This window comes from Aedes aegypti, chromosome 1 (assembly GCF_002204515.2).
Source record: "Aedes aegypti strain LVP_AGWG chromosome 1, AaegL5.0 Primary Assembly, whole genome shotgun sequence".
Classification (NCBI taxonomy): domain Eukaryota; kingdom Metazoa; phylum Arthropoda; class Insecta; order Diptera; family Culicidae; genus Aedes; species Aedes aegypti.
In genome coordinates, this window is record NC_035107.1 from 151,906,487 (window position 1) to 151,923,654 (window position 17,168).

The 17,168-nt window shown below is 37.3% G+C and overlaps 1 protein-coding gene across 3 annotated transcripts; it reads left to right on the forward strand.

Annotated features, from left to right (window-relative positions):
* The first annotated feature begins 10,989 nt into the window (after positions 1 to 10,989).
* Positions 10,990 to 16,709, forward strand: LOC110678341. 3 transcript variants are annotated; one of them, XM_021851091.1, is made up of 2 exons: positions 10,990 to 11,008; positions 14,931 to 16,709. In XM_021851091.1, exon 2 carries the CDS (start codon positions 15,455 to 15,457, stop codon positions 16,046 to 16,048), a length of 594 nt encoding a protein of 197 aa, XP_021706783.1. In that variant the 5' UTR covers positions 10,990 to 11,008; positions 14,931 to 15,454; the 3' UTR covers positions 16,049 to 16,709. The 3 variants fall into 3 exon arrangements, with proteins under 3 accessions (XP_021706783.1, XP_021706776.1, XP_021706779.1); XM_021851084.1 differs by lacking the exon at positions 10,990 to 11,008 and adding an exon at positions 14,133 to 14,358; XM_021851087.1 differs by lacking the exon at positions 10,990 to 11,008 and adding an exon at positions 14,133 to 14,318.
* The last annotated feature ends 459 nt before the right edge of the window (positions 16,710 to 17,168 follow it).

The window sequence follows — 17,168 nt, forward strand, 5'->3', positions numbered from 1 at the left end:
ATCTTGTTTGAATAATCAGTCAAGCTGTATTCGAAAATTGATGCCCACTACATCAGTGTGTTCTAAAGATTTAATATCTTTAATTATTACATTATTAATAGCAGTACACCGAGCCATATGAAGCTTTATGGATAGGTATAAGAATGTTTCACGAGAAATGGATGAGTATAGACTGTAGTATATTTCGTAGATCATAAGGATTTGAATTCGAGGGCGATTTGAATGACTTCCATTATCCAATAGCTTGTCAAAATTTGTGAACACGTCTGTTAAGGCTTAATGAGTGCTGTAAATCACTAAACGTAGACATCACTCGCTTTAAATCATGTATGGACCTCCCAAGTAACCACAAGCATTATAACATTGCACGTATTCTACTGCATATCACCAACATTGATGCAACATTGCTTTTATTCAACAAATTTCAAGAGCTGTCAAGCAATAAAACATTAACCCTACATTACAAATGTATCAATGCACTAACATCACTTTATAAATTGTACTGGTGCATTAATATTACTTTTAAAGTTGCTTCATTGCTTCATCGTCCTTCTTGTATTAATTTAACTGTAAAAGTGCCTTTTTCCACTTTTAAACTACTTTAATGGTAGGCTTACGGCAATGCAGCTGCATTATATATGCAATGATATAATGCTCCATGGTTACTTGGGCTGTGTATACATGAGCCAAAATTTCAAAATGTTCTGGAGGCCTTAGCAATGTTCTGGGTTAATTATACATTTCAAAATCCACTGGTGCATCATAACTTAACTTTAAAATAACTGGCTTGTACACCTTTTGAATGACAACATTTCTCGATTACTTTTACAAATCGACGTAAGTAACTTCCATGCGGTTTTGAGAAAATTAATTAAGAGGAATCGCGACCTGTCTTCTAATACAGTTTTTAAATAAATCCCCTTTTTAACATTTTTTCGCCGTGTACATCGTTTCCCACAAAAATTCTATGACAAAATGATAAGCCCTTTCATTTAGTTACTTACGACGTTTTGTACCAGTGTAAAATCGACTGAAGTAGTGTTTTGATTCGTGGATAAGTCACTTTGTCTCTCCATACAACAGAGCGGTGAAAATAATGGTTAGGTTGCGAAAGTAAAAAATCTTACTTACGCCGTTTTGTAAAACCTGAAATTTAACGTTCTAAAAGTGAAAAATCGGGTAGGTATAGTGCGAAACTTGTAGAATTTCATCTGTGAAACACGGGGATGGGTAAAATAAGTTGGTATACTTTTCTAACTTGAGTCTGTTCGAATAAGTTTTCGAGATTTAGTTTCAAAATAATAAATAAGTTCTAAGAAGAAGATTAAGTGATGTTTCCTCTATCTAACCAAGAGAAATTCTGGAATAACTTTGTCGACAGTTATACTCAAACACGAGCAATTTGAATTGTGTATGTCAACCCCGTAGCCTACACGCAAACAAGTTTTGTTGTATAATCTACCGAATCTATGGTAGAATTAAGAACTGCACCAACAATTTTCAACCGACTAAAAAAATCCGTTAAGTTTAGCATAATCTGATTAAAATCACTGAGCAATGCAGTAAATGCGACCATGTTCATAGTAGCATCCACTACAAAGCATTGTATTTCAATCTGTGACACCCACCGAAGAAGAAAGTGTGGTAAAAAGTATAATGTCAGACTTGTCAAATCAAGAATGATTCCAGTAATAAATACTGCAACTCTGGTTTAATAGACCGAACATATTTTCTTGTGTGTTTTGTTGATTATTTTGAAAATCGTTGGTGCAGTTCTTAACTTTACCATTGATTCAGTAGTTTGCACAATAAAATTCATTTCAGTGTACATCATGAAACATCATGTACAAATTAATTGTTCTGTTGGTTCTCGTTTTTCAAAACTTTCCCGTTTATTTTTTTTTTACTTATCTCGTTTATTTGGTAGGCTCGGGCGCCGTATGGCATAACAGAGCCGAAATATTTCCTTTTTTTTTACATTATATACATTTTGAAATTTGTATTTATTTTAAAAACTATGTTAGTTTTGGGAAGTTTTAAGGTTAGGGAATACATTTGTAAATCAGGAAAGGAAAGGATTTTTCGGGATATCTTAAGCTACTTAGACTACTTTGCTGATGAAGCTTGAAGGGACAGGATGTCCAGATCTGTAATGAATCTGAACAAAAACGATTTATGGGAGACACGACGAGAAGAGGACAATTTGAAGGGGAAAAAGAAAGACAGGGAACGAACGACAATCAAACTCGGACATTGATACGCTTCAAAAACAGATAGATTAAATTCATATATTCTAAATCAAGGCCCGCCAACACTTCCCTGACAGGTTTCTGCTGTTTTCCTCGGATCCGGAGAGTTTCAGTCAGTTCAGATCTGATGCCACGATGTTCACTGCATCCCCACACAACATGTTCGATATCCTGGTAAGCCACGCCGAAAAACACAGAGATTGCTTTCTGAGAGCCCAATACGATGGGTATGTGCGCTTAACGAATAGTGATTGGACATAAGCCGACACATGACACGAATGAAATCACGGGTCATGCCCAACCCCTTAAACCATGGTTTTTTCGACTACTTTCCCGTTTAATACCCTGTGATTTTTATATTCACAAACGCGTCGGAACACTTCAGGAACATAACTATGGGAGAATTTTCAAAATCCGATAGCCCATTCTCAAGCCATTTCGTGACATACAAACACCATTACATTTTTATTTATATAGAAGATAGAAGATAGATATATAACATATGCATATCATATTATGATAAAATTTTATTACATTTTTGTTACAATCCTCTAGTCGGGTTGGCTTTCAAATTTTCTTTTCAGAGTTCAAGAAACTTATTTGTCCCTCGACTATCTCTGATCGATGTTTACCCTTCAAGATTTTGGCTCTGATCGTTTCCAGTTGAGCCTTCAGTATTAACACGCAAACAATTTTTGTTGTATAATCTACCGAATCTATGGTAGAATTAAGAACTGCACCAACAATTTTCAACCGACTACAAAAATCCGTTAAGTTTAGCATAATCTGATTAAAATCACTGAGCAATGCAGTAAATGCGACCATGTTCATAGTAGCATCCACTACAAAGCATTGTATTTCAATCTGTGACACCCACCGAAGAAGAAATTGTGGTAAAAAGTATAATATCAGACTTGTCAAATCAAGAATGTTTCCAGTAATCAATACTGCAACTCTGGTTTAATAGACCGAACATATTTTCTTGTGTGTTTTGTTGATTATTTTGAAAATCGTTGGTGCAGTTCTTAACTTTACCATTGATTCAGTAGTTTCCACAATAAAATTCATTTCAGTGTACATCATAAAACATCATGTACAAATTAATTGTTCTGTTGGTTCTCGTTTTTCAAAACTTTCCCGTTTATTTTTTTTTTACTTATCTCGTTTATTTGGTAGGCTCGGGCGCCGTATGGCATAACAGAGCCGAAATATTTTCTTTTTTTTACATTATATACATTTTGAAATTTGTATTTATTTTAAAAACTATGTTAGTTTTGGGAAGTTTTAAGGTTAGGGAATACATTTGTAAATCAGGAAAGGAAAGGATTTTTCGGGATATCTTAAGCTACTTAGACTACTTTGCTGATGAAGCTTGAAGGGACAGGATTTCCAGATCTGTAATGAATCTGAACAAAAACGATTTATGGGAGACACGACGAGAAGAGGACAATTTGAAGGGGAAATACCGTTTAATACCCTGTGATTTTTATATTCACAAACGCGTCGGAACACTTCAGGAACATAACTATGGGAGAATTTTCAAAATCCGATAGCCCATTCTCAAGCCATTTCGTGACATACAAACACCATTACATTTTTATTTATATAGAAGATAGAAGATAGATATATAACATATGCATATCATATTATGATAAAATTTTATTACATTTTTGTTACAATCCTCTAGTCAGGTTGGCTTTCAAATTTTCTTTTCAGAGTTCAAGAAACTTATTTGTCCCTCGACTATCCCTGATCGATGTTTACCCTTCAAGATTTTGGCTCTGATCGTTTCCAGTTGAGCCTTCAGTATTAGCACAGAACAGATAGCCATCCTAGAACAATAAGCAGATTTCGGCTAGAGTACGAGAAAGTATGTAGCAGAGTAGGCAAATCAAACATTGTTTAACCAATTGGAATTTACTGTACAGAATATTGACGTTAGTCTCGTCTAAAAAGATCTCCTTTGCTCGTATAAGTTGTTTGACGTTATGTAAACTTTGTAGATTCGCCGGCACAGTAAGCCTTGCAGTCAAGTAGGTAGGGTAGGTGTACCAGTATTCGCCATCCTAAGGAAAAATATGTTTTATAAATAAATCAAAAGACCCTTGATCACTGTTGATACAGTGAACGAAAGCTTCCAATTGAGAAAATTAATTAAGAGGAATCGCAACCTGTCTTCTAATACAGTTTTTAAATAAATCCCCTTTTTAACATTTTATTCGCCGTGTACATCGTTTCCCACAACAATTCTATGACAAAATGATTAGCCCTTTCATTCAGTTACTTACGACGTTTTGTACCAGTGTAAAATCGACTGAAGTAGTGTTTTGATTCGTGGATAAGTCACTTTGTCTCTCCATACAACAGAGCGGTGAAAATAATGGTTAGGTTGCGAAAGTAAAAAATCTTACTTACGCCGTTTTGTAAAACCTGAAATTTAACGTTCTAAAAGTGAAAAATCGGGTAGGTATAGTGCGAAACTTGTAGAATTTCATCTGTGAAACACATGGATGGGTAAAATAAGTTGGTATACTTTTCTAACTTGAGTCTGTTCGAATAAGTTTTCGAGATTTAGTTTCAAAATAATAAATAAGTTCTAAGAAGAAGATTAAGTGATGTTTCCTCTATCTAACCAAGAGAAATTCTGGAATAACTTTGTCGACAGTTATACTCAAACATGAGCAATTTGAATTGTGTATGTCAACCCCGTAGCCTACACGCAAACAATTTTTGTTGTATAATCTACCGAATCTATGGTAGAATTAAGAACTGCACCAACAATTTTCAACCGACTACAAAAATCCGTTAAGTTTAGCATAATCTGATTAAAATCACTGAGCAATGCAGTAAATGCGACCATGTTCATAGTAGCATCCACTACAAAGCATTGTATTTCAATCTGTGACACCCACCGAAGAAGAAAGTGTGGTAAAAAGTATAATGTCAGACTTGTCAAATCAAGAATGTTTCCAGTAATAAATACTGCAACTCTGGTTTAATAGACCGAACATATTTTCTTGTGTGTTTTGTTGATTATTTTGAAAATCGTTGGTGCAGTTCTTAACTTTACCATTGATTCAGTAGTTTCCACAATAAAATTCATTTCAGTGTACATCATAAAACATCATGTACAAATTAATTGTTCTGTTGGTTCTCGTTTTTCAAAACTTTCCCGTTTATTTTTTTTTACTTATCTCGTTTATTTGGTAGGCTCGGGCGCCGTATGGCATAACAGAGCCGAAATATTTTCTTTTTTTTACATTATATACATTTTGAAATTTGTATTTATTTTAAAAACTATGTTAGTTTTGGGAAGTTTTAAGGTTAGGGAATACATTTGTAAATCAGGAAAGGAAAGGATTTTTCGGGATATCTTAAGCTACTTAGACTACTTTGCTGATGAAGCTTGAAGGGACAGGATGTCCAGATCTGTAATGAATCTGAACAAAAACGATTTATGGGAGACACGACGAGAAGAGGACAATTTGAAGGGGAAAAAGAAAGACAGGGAACGAACGACAATCAAACTCGGACATTGATACGCTTCAAAAACAGATAGATTAAATTCATATATTCTAAATCAAGGCCCGCCAACACTTCCCTGACAGGTTTCTGCTGTTTTCCTCGGATCCGGAGAGTTTCAGTCAGTTCAGATCTGATGCCACGATGTTCACTGCATCCCCACACAACATGTTCGATATCCTGGTAAGCCACACCGCAAACACAGAGATTGCTTTCTGAGAGCCCAATACGATGGGTATGTGCGCTTAACGAATAGTGATTGGACATAAGCCGACACATGACACGAATGAAATCACGGGTCATGCCCAACCCCTTATACCATGTTTTTTTCGACTACTTTCCCGTTTAACCCTCTAATACCCAACCCCGCCTTTAGACGGGGTACACTTTGGAATTTTGTGTATTTTTTCGTAGCTTGGAAATCAAAATGATTTTATTTTTGGATTTAACCTTGACTTATAACATGCATATAAGGAAGGTTTTTTATGACTTTTGAAACTTTTTTGTATTTTTGAAAATTGTTTGAAAAAATGTACTCCTATATAACCTACAAATGCCTGGGGTTCATTTAATGTGTTATATAAATAATCGAAGCTTTTATATTTTTCTACGATCAACCTATCATAGAAGAAGGGCTTGGTGGAATTAAAATAATTTCAAACCTGTATTTCCGTTAATTACACAGAAAATAAAAATAATTCCAGAAAAAAAATTAAAATTTAATATTTTTAAAAGTACAGTGAAAACTTGAATTTTTATTATTGCCAAAAATCAGTAACCAGAAGAGGCTCCAAGAAAAAATGAAAAAGAATAAGGATGTTCAAAAATAAAAATTATAAAAATCAAAAACCAAAATTCACAAATTTGCGAATAAAAATAAATTATTGCCCAAAACGTGTTTAGAACGATTTTAGATAACGAAAAATGATATTTAGATCGAAAATAAAAATTTGGGTATTAGAGGGTTAATACCCTGTGATTTTTATATTCACAAACGCGTCGGAACACTTCAGGAACATAACTATGGGAGAATTTTCAAAATCCGATAGCCCATTCTCAAGCCATTTCGTGACATACAAACACCATTACATTTTTATTTATATAGAAGATAGAAGATAGATATATAACATATGCAAATCATATTATGATAAAATTTTATTACATTTTTGTTACAATCCTCTAGTCGGGTTGGCTTTCAAATTTTCTTTTCAGAGTTCAAGAAACTTATTTGTCCCTCGACTATCTCTGATCGATGTTTACCCTTCAAGATTTTGGCTCTGATCGTTTCCAGTTGAGCCTTCAGTATTAGCACAGAACAGATAGCCATCCTAGAACAATAAGCAGATTTCGGCTAGAGTACGAGAAAGTATGTAGCAGAGTAGGCAAATCAAACATTGTTTAACCAATTGGAATTTACTGTACAGAATATTGACGTTAGTCTCGTCTAAAAAGATCTCCTTTGCTCGTATAAGTTGTTTGACGTTATGTAAACTTTGTAGATTCGCCGGCACAGTAAGCCTTGCAGTCAAGTAGGTAGGGTAGGTGTACCAGTATTCGCCACCCTAAGGAAAAATATGTTTTATAAATCAATCAAAAGACCCTTGATCACTGTTGATACAGTGAACGAAAGCTTCCAATTCATGTTTAGAAGGAAAACTGAAAAATATAAGCACTGGTCAGATTTTTTTTCTTTTGAATTCGCCATTTACGTAGATTTCTTGATGGTTGGAGATTGATGGTGGTGAATTCAGGTACACTATGGTGTAAAGATGCAAATATTTTGAAATTTTTTTCCTATAATTTTCTGAGAAAAGTTTGAGATTTCTAAGAATATTGCCGAATAATTGTAAAACGATTTGACTAACACGCTACGGTTTTTGCCTATATGTTTCGTACAACGGTATATAATTCGAGGCGACGAATACTGGTACACCTTCCCTACATAAATCAAATCCTGATAGCACAGAACAGATAGCAATCCTAGAACAATAAGCAGATTTTGGCTAGAGTACGAGAAAGCATGTAGCAGAGTAGGCAAATAAAACATTGTTTAACCAATACACCATTTCCGTGAATTTTTTTTAATGGCTTGTATGCTTTCTGTCAATTTACTTAACAAACTTTCCCAAGGAACCCATATATTTTGAAGCCCCTAACTATTGAAAAACAATGAAAAACTGGCGGCACGACTGTACGCCCCACGGTCCCATACAATTTATTTCTCTCCGATATTTATCCGACCCCTTTTTCTCCTATGATTTTTTCTCCACGTTGTGGTGAATATTTGATCAGCTGATTCGAGTCAATCATGACAGATACCTTTATTTATGTTTTCATCCGCCACTTCCACCGTGGCTGAAATCAACAAAACCCATTCCGGAAACCATGTCGGTGCTTCTGCTGGTCGTCAATTTTTTTTACTTTGGTTCCTCCACCGGAATTTGTAAGGTTATTATGTGCGCTCGAGCACTTTCCATCGGGAGAAGAGATCCAGCACAATGAAATCCTTCATGACAACGGTGGGTATCCTTTTCATCTCCATCGCCTGTGGCTGCTGTGGTGCTCCGCTTACTCATGCTCGGTTTTGTGGTTGGCTGAGGTTGCGAAGATTTTGCTGAAATCCGGAAGAAGAGGTCCTGTTTGGATTCCTGCAGCTTCCATTGGAATCTAGTAATTCAAACAGTATGCTGTCGCAAGGTGATATCTTCGTCCCCAGATTGCCGCCGGGCACAGGGCCGAAGGGGAGCAGAACCCTTCTCGAGAACTTTCGCGGAACACGGCAGAGGCTTCCGGCGGGAAAATCAAGGGGATATATGTTGTGGTCGAGGATTTTTCGGGGAGACCTATGATAGTGGTAAAACGGGGAAGAATGTATGGTCTTATGGTTCCGGAACATAAGCGAACATGACGACATAAGCAACAGAATTGCTGGCCGTTGTGAATCTCAAATTTCTCCATTTTGTCGTGTCGTTTCGTGTGCTTGATTTGACATTGACATTTCGCCATATCTACAAACACTCAACGCAGAGGTATGATTGAAAGTTGTGGAAAAATCTCCACTTTGTTTACCTACAGGGTTGAAACAACTGTTCCGCACTACCCAAAATGTGATGAATTCTCAATTTTTCAAAAATTTATAATAAAATCAGGAGTGCATATAAATTAGATCTGAAAATTATTGTCATCGTAGAAAAATATAAAAATAGGGGGTAAGGTCTGACGGAAATGGTCTATTCATCCGAAAGAGGTGCACTTTGCGAAGAAGGACCACGTGAATATTGAGCTGAAATGGAATTCAGGTTAACTTCTGCGTTCATGAGTCCTCTCATGGCGTAGGGGTAACGCACCCTAACTAGAGATCAGGGAGTCGTGAGTTCGATTCTTACTGAGAAGACGTGTAACTTTTTCGCAAATCTTCACATCAATTTGTCCATCTATTCCAATTCCACGATTCATAATTGAAAACAAGTATATTTAGATATTCAACTTTTTAAAATGTGAAATCATTGAAAAACATTTAAAAATTTAAATCACGTTGACTTTTTATTGAATTTTTACGGTATTTCACGCTCCGCCCTTCAAATGTGCGGTTTTTCGGTAACAATAGGTGAAAGGTACCCTTGACTTATGGGGGCTCGCAATCTAGGCCAGCAATCTCCTCTCTCTCTGACCCAAGTAACTGAATTTATCATGGATGACCATGAACCTAGTGCAAAAAACCTGCAAGCTGATGAAACTTCAAAATGTGTCCGGGGCAAAGTATCATTTTCTTACATACAGTACTGCAAAGAATAAAGTACGCGTTATCATCGCAGCCATCGAAAAACGGTCAATGCGTGCTTAATTCTGCTCCGGTCATTAATTATATTCTGCTTTAATTTCCAATCATTAGTTATATTCTGGTCATTAAAGTCATTAGAAATTAAGAATAATTGATTTCTGGAAATCAACTCACTTGTAAAAAATCTGAACCGCTACGGAAAATGAAATGTAATATGTTGTTAACAAAATGTTAACAAAATCGTAAATTTGTTTTACCAAATTAGGATAATAATGTTGTCTAATAACACAGAACACCTAGATATAAGAAATGAATTTCATGTTTGGAATGATACTAATAAAGAAATTAAAAAAAAAAGATTTCTAAAATATTTTAACACAAAGGGCGTGGGTTCATTCTTGCTCTTTCTCTATGAGGATATAAAAAATAATACAAAACAACTAAAAAACTATTTCTAATGAACATTTACCATTCATATTCGAATTCAATTAAAAAAAACTATTGTACAATGTGATTTATAAAACAGAGAGATAGTGCAAAACCATTTTTCGTTACCCTCAAAATAAATGAATATATTCCACTCCCTCTGGAGATTACCTTCGTTTTGCAATAACCTTGTAGTAGAAATCCTAAAAAAAATTTAGACGAGTTTTCTTGTCTAATTCTGTACATTTTTCGAAAAATTTACTTTGTAAAAAGCTTGCCCGCCGCCACCAGGTGCGCTAGTGTTCGTGTTTATTTTGGCAGCTGTTTCAGCTGTCATCTTTCCTATCTGTTCTGTGGTACTAGTTTTACTTATTTTATAACGTTTTTCGAAAAGATGATCCCTTTTGAGAAGTATGTTTGTTAAAATAAAAAAAACAATAAACTTTTTTTTGCGAGCTGTTTGAATTTTCGGGTCGACCTAAGTCACATTTTGTAACTTTTTGTTAGGAACTAAGGAAGGTTAAACGGAAATCGCTGTAGGAAATTTCTGCAAGAATTTGGCGAGAATTTTGTTGAGCAATTTCTTTTCAGTAGCAAATCAGTCTATACAAAATAAATAGATTTTACTTCTGCTGATAAAGCTGTAAACTTGAGCAAAACAGGTAGCTTATTTCGTCACCAATCACCACATAAAAATCTGAATCAACACGGGCGACCTAAACTTAATTACAATTTGTAGGCATGTTGTTTGTGATTGTATTTTTAGCTCAATAGTATAGCTGTTGTATATCTATCGAATGTGTGTACTGGTTATATTTATTTCAATATTCTAATTTTACACATGGCTTTCAAATTAGTACGTGCTACTGTTTTCTATTTTAAAACTCAATTGAGTCAATACTCTCACAAAAAATAGCTTTAGTATTCAAGCAATGTGCTAAATTTCATATTGTACACTCTTTAAAGCAGTAACGTATAAAAGCCTGAGTTAAAGTACTAATTGTTTAGAACATCTCTCGAACTCGAACACGTAAGTTATAGTGCTGACCAGTACTACATTTTTTTTTTCAAATCAATTTTCTAGCTTCAAAGCGCCCAGTGTCACCGCGAGGGACATTTTGCCTGTTAAAATCCAATGAAAACAATTTATTCAACAGACAACAGCCAAAAATCTACCAAATATTCATGATGTTTTGGGTACCTAATACAAAAAATAAACAATTCTCGATACAAACTTAAAATAATTGTAGAACGATTGATAAAACGGTCTGTTCTATCGAACGTAACAGAATGGAAAAAAGTTTACCAGTAAACATTCTGGTTGGTATAATTTTTTGCTATAAATACATCATTCTATATTCACTTCACTCGTATTAATTGCATGGAAATATAAAGAACTTATACGCACTTCGCAAGACTTTGCGTGATCAGCAAAACGATGCTACAAAATTTTGGGGAAAATAAAAAAAAGTTGCCACTCAGTCTCGAACACTCGACCTTTTGATTTATTTATTTATTTCGGTAAGCAAAGGTAAGCTGCATACAATAACTACAATACTTTTTTACATGCTATGGATTACTTCTATTGTTAATTGTTTTTTTTTAGCTGTTCTTTGGACATAGTAATGCCAATGAATTCGCAATGTACATGATACTGACGCATTATACGGTTCATTGGTCCGTTTTGAGCATAATGCGTTCTGCATGATATCTTTGAAAATAATTTTCTTGTTATTAAATGCCGATAGGGTATGTAGAAGTTTAATTGAGAGAGAATTGCAGCAAAGTCTAAACGGTTCGAAATAATGTGGATAATAGAGAGAATCATTGCGAATTTCCAGCGTTGCTTAAGTGTTTCCTAGTTGATGAGCATGCAGCGTGCTTCATTCGACGGAAGTGGCAGTATGGTTCAATTCAATTTCCGAAGGGCGTATGAAAGGAATTGCTTCTGTACCCAGGCCCATTCATGAGGCCTCAAGAATCTGGAATATTCTAGACAAATCTGGAAAGTTGGCAACGCTGCATGGTAGCAGAGCTATTTTTTACCAATATGAATGCACACCTAAACTAGTCACAGTATTACTCACGGTATACCCACCAAGGTAGGCTATTCCCGCGTGTAAACAACAATTTTCAATCAAAACATGTGTCGTCATTCCTATCGCCAAGCATGATGCTTGAATGATAGTAAAGGAGAGCAGGCTTTGCTTTCTCTTGTACTCGTTAAAGTAAACGATAGGAATGACGTCACTACCAAATGTCATTTTTCGGAATATAATACCTTGTATATTTTTATCGTGAGTATTACTGAAGTTTATGGATTAATGACTATTTTCTATCTGCCTCTCTTTCATTCTGCTGTGAATTTCTACACTAACTGTCATTTCGACTGGGTTGAAGCTTAGCGATGCTTCAACACAGGCGAATTGACCTTGACGAAGACAAGGTGCTCCGCGCAACAATTTTATTTCAAAAAGTGCTCCACGAACCAAAAAGGCTGAAAACCCATGTGCTAGTGAACTGTTGCTAGTCGCTTGTACATTACTGAACGAGGCGTTCAAAAAACCAGACCTGAGAGAGAGGAGACAACTAGCTTAGATTGCGAACTCCCAAAAGTCCTGTCACCAACTGTCACTGGAAAACTAACACAAACTTAATTTTACTTAACATAAATAGGTGTGTAACGCGTTAATCAATGCAATAGAAAATTTGGTATGATTTTAAAATCTAAAATTATTTGTAATTTTATTCGATATTTGTTCCAATGTTTTAATAATGATATCAATGCAAGGGGTGGATCACTTGTTCAGTGTACATGAAATGTACATCAAATTGCATCAGATGCATTTTTTCGACATTCCAATCAACTTAGCCCTGATCCGCACCATCGTGTCGTGCTATAGTAACGCATCGTTGTTTGTTGTGAAAGGGTGAAAGTCTAATTTTCTTTTCTATTTTATTTATATTTTGCAACTAATTAAATAAAAACTTCATTCATTTCAAATTGTTGAAGAATGAAAAAAATATACTATTTTTGAAATGCATGCATGTTCGATGCCGTTCATAGTCTTTGGTTCATAGGTCTTTGAGGCATCAAGTTTCTGATTACAGTGCTGTTTAGAAGCAGGAGTAACCGGAACATCTTTCCCGAAAAACTCACAGTCTGTGCCTTACTGGTGACGGATAGAATTCTACATCGAGCTTTTCAATTAAAATCTAAGTGGAAATATAGCAACAAAAACTATGTTAAATATTGTTAAGTTTGTTTTATTTCCTTCAATGTGGATAGAGGACAACCCAACTAACATTTAGTGCAAATGTAAACATTCTCTAGGCCCTCTTTATACGGCTTTATGCTGAGTAAAGGCGCTGTACATACGAACGAAAGCTTCTTTGCGATCCTTTTACCAACAAATCTGGCGAATCTACTCAGCTACTTTTAAACTGTGTTGGCAGCTCTTATTCATACCGATCATTGCTCTATCTCGACAGTTATACGACAAGTAGCTGTGTAACATCTTGGGAAGGCGCTTTCTCAACCATTTCGCAACTGTTGAATAATTATAATACAGCTTCGCTGTATTATCGATTAAATATTATTTTCAAGCTGTTTCACAGCTTCCGGAATTCATATCAGCCATATCATAAGTATCTGAATTTAATTTTCCCAACGTTACCTGCCACCGCTTGGAATCGAACTCACGATCTCTGCATCCACAAGTCTCGACGCTTAGAATTAAGAACTGCACCAACGATTTTCAACCGACTACAAAAATCTGTTAAGTTTACTATAATCTGGTGAAAATCACTGAGCAGTGCAGTAAATTTGACTATGTCCATAGTAGCATCCACTACAAAGCATTGTATTTCAATCCGTGACACCCACCATACAACACAGTGTGTATGATGCTAAACTTTTCAAATCAAGAATGTTTCTAGTCAAAAATACTACAACTCTGGTTATATCAACAGAAGAAATTTTCTTGTGTAGTGATGTTGAGTATGTTTTGGTAGAGTTAACAGATTAATGTAGTCGGTTGAAAATCGTTGGTGCAGTTTATAATTTTACCATAAATTCAGTAGTTTCTACAATAAAATTGATTTCAGTGTACCAGCGCATGTAAGTGAACCAACACAGAGTCGACAAGCATATTATAGTTCATACTGGCGAACCGGTTCCGCTTTCCGTTGCCGTTCCGCTATCATTGCGTTTGGACTTGAACAGTCATAAAGCTGCGTTTCCCCGTAACTGAACTGCATACTATCCACGGAGAGATTTAACCTGTTTTGATGAAGCTGTTACCCAAATGCCGATATCCGGTTCTCAATTTACTTTACAGGTACTAAATGTGTTTAGTTCCTCTGGTCAACCGTTTTTGAGTGAGTATGGAAGAATGAGTTTGACACTTTGACAAAAACAACAACGAATTGTTGGAGCAAGCCATGAATTGAAAATTTGTCGAGTGTGCATTTACGTGCATTTAAATGCATGAAAATGATTCCGATTAGATGCATCAGTGTCAGTGAATCTCGCCGAAAACAAATCGATGATTCAGTGACACATGTTTCAATAATGGATATTCGTGGATATTCTATGTAACTAATTTGTACTACACCAGTAGGTAAAAAGGAAAGGTGCTTAAAAATCTTAAAAATTTTATTTTGAATCCTATACAGAGCTTTCTTTCCGATATTACAACAGCTAGTACATATTAGTACTGCGTACAACATGGACTGCCTTTATTTGAAGATCAAAAGCTTGTTCTTAAGACAAAGTTTCGAATTTTTGCTAAGTTTCGATTTTTTGCTAATACGTGGAAGACATTTCTCGAAAACTTATTCATACAGACTCAAGTCAAAAAAGTATGCAAACTTACTTTATCGATCCTACGTGTTTCGCAGGCAGAATTCTACACGTACCGCTTTGAACCAACTCGATTTTTCACTTTTAGAACGTTTAATTTCCGGATTTACAAAACGACGAAAGTAAGTGTTCGCGCTCATCACAGACGCGTCATCGCTAGTTGCCGCTCAATTGAAGCGTGTGGAGAGAGAGACGCTACCTATTGTGCCATTCATCGGCGCAGTGGAATATTCCACTGCCAGTCAGCGTGCAGCTTCTTCAGTTGGCGCCAATCCAACATCGCGCCAAACTGCGAAGGGAAGCATGAGCGGGAAATGAACGCTTTTTGTCTATCCGTACTGTGGGCCTATATAAGGCACACGCATTAGCATGTAAGATTTGTAGTTTGTATCGTTTCCCCCACCGAGTAGGCACGCTGCCTCTCGGTGGTAATAAATCAGTAGAAGAGTAGAAAGTGTTTCGCTTCTGTTCTCGTCGTCCGTCATTCGTAATAACACAACGTAGGGAAAGACGTCCTGGCCGAAACATTGGTGCCGTGACCAGGATCACCGAATCATAGGAGAAGAGAGGTGCCAATACCGTTTCCGGACCCCGCCGTCCACCCGTCGGACCATGCCGTCCATCCGAACCGTAGCGTTCAATTGTGGGACCTTTGCGTCCATCCGGACCATTGCCGTCCATCCGGACCTCGCCGTCCACCTGTGGGACCCAGCGTCCACCTGCCGGACCATTGCCGTCCATGCCCCGGACCTCTGCCGTCCAACCGGACCCCTGCGTCCACCTGTAAGACCATTGGCGTCTATCCGGACCGTAGCGTCCACCCGAGGGACCATAGCGTCCAATCCCGGACCATTGCCGTCCAACCGGACCCCTGCGTCCATTTGTGGGACCCTAGCGACCACCTGTCGGACCTCGCCGTCCACCCGTTGGACCCCTGCGTCCACCCGAGGGACCATAGCGTCCACCCGTCGGACCGAAGTGTCCATTCGTCGGACCGAAGCGTCCACCGTCCGGGCCGTAGTGCCCATCCAAAGAAAAGTGCATCCTCGAATCATCACCTCGAATCGTCGAAACGAATCATCACCCGAATCATCAAATCGCATCATCCAAGCAAAACCGCATCGAATCGAAGCAAGCAACGGTCAAACCGATCATCCATTCAACCGGGCGACGATGATCAACCAGAGCAAGCCACCAACCCATTGAAGCGAACGATCGAGCCAAGCACCCCATGGACTACCTAGAGTGAGCGAAACCAACCAACCATTCAAGTGAATCATCCAGGGAAGCAAGCAATCCATGGACCACGCACGATCGCCAAAGTCCTACCTAGAATAGCAGGCATCGATCGGCGATCACCATCCAAATAGCCCGCATCGTTTCCATCGCCAAGCAAGCAAATTGAACAGCACACCATCCCGAGCGTACTACCTACGGTGAGCCAGTATCGATCGCCGTCTACCATCATCATCATTCTCCCCTGCCCAACCAACAGCAAGCTACTCCACAACAAATTTGAAAACATTCGTTTTCGGGCGGGAGTATGTTCGCGCTCATCACAGACGCGTCATCGCTAGTTGCCGCTCAATTGAAGCGTGTGGAGAGAGAGACGCTACCTATTGTGCCATTCATCGGCGCAGTGGAATATTCCACTGCCAGTCAGCGTGCAGCTTCTTCAGTTGGCGCCAATCCAACATCGCGCCAAACTGCGAAGGGAAGCATGAGCGGGAAATGAACGCTTTTTGTCTATCCGTACTGTGGGCCTATATAAGGCACACGCATTAGCATGTAAGATTTGTAGTTTGTATCGTTTCCCCCACCGAGTAGGCACGCTGCCTCTCGGTGGTAATAAATCAGTAGAAGAGTAGAAAGTGTTTCGCTTCTGTTCTCGTCGTCCGTCATTCGTAATAACACAACGTAGGGAAAGACGTCCTGGCCGAAACAGTAAGATTTTCAACTTTCGCAACCTAACCACTACTTTCGTCGCCCCGCTGTATGGAGAGACAAAGTGACTTAACCACGAATCAAAACAAAACACTACTTGAGTCAATTTTACACTGGTAGAAAAACGTCGAAAGTAACTGAATGAAACGGCTTATCATTTTGTTATAATTATTTTTTGTGGGAAATAATAGGAACTCCACAGTTTTTGAACGCGAGCTCATTGTATGCAAAATTTAGGAAATGTACACGTCGAAAAAATGTTAAAAAGGTGATTCATTTTAAAACAGTTTTGAAAGACAGGTTGCGATTCTTCTGAATTAATTTTCTCAAAACCGTATGCAAGTTACTTACGTCGATTTGAAAAAGTAATCGAGATTTTATT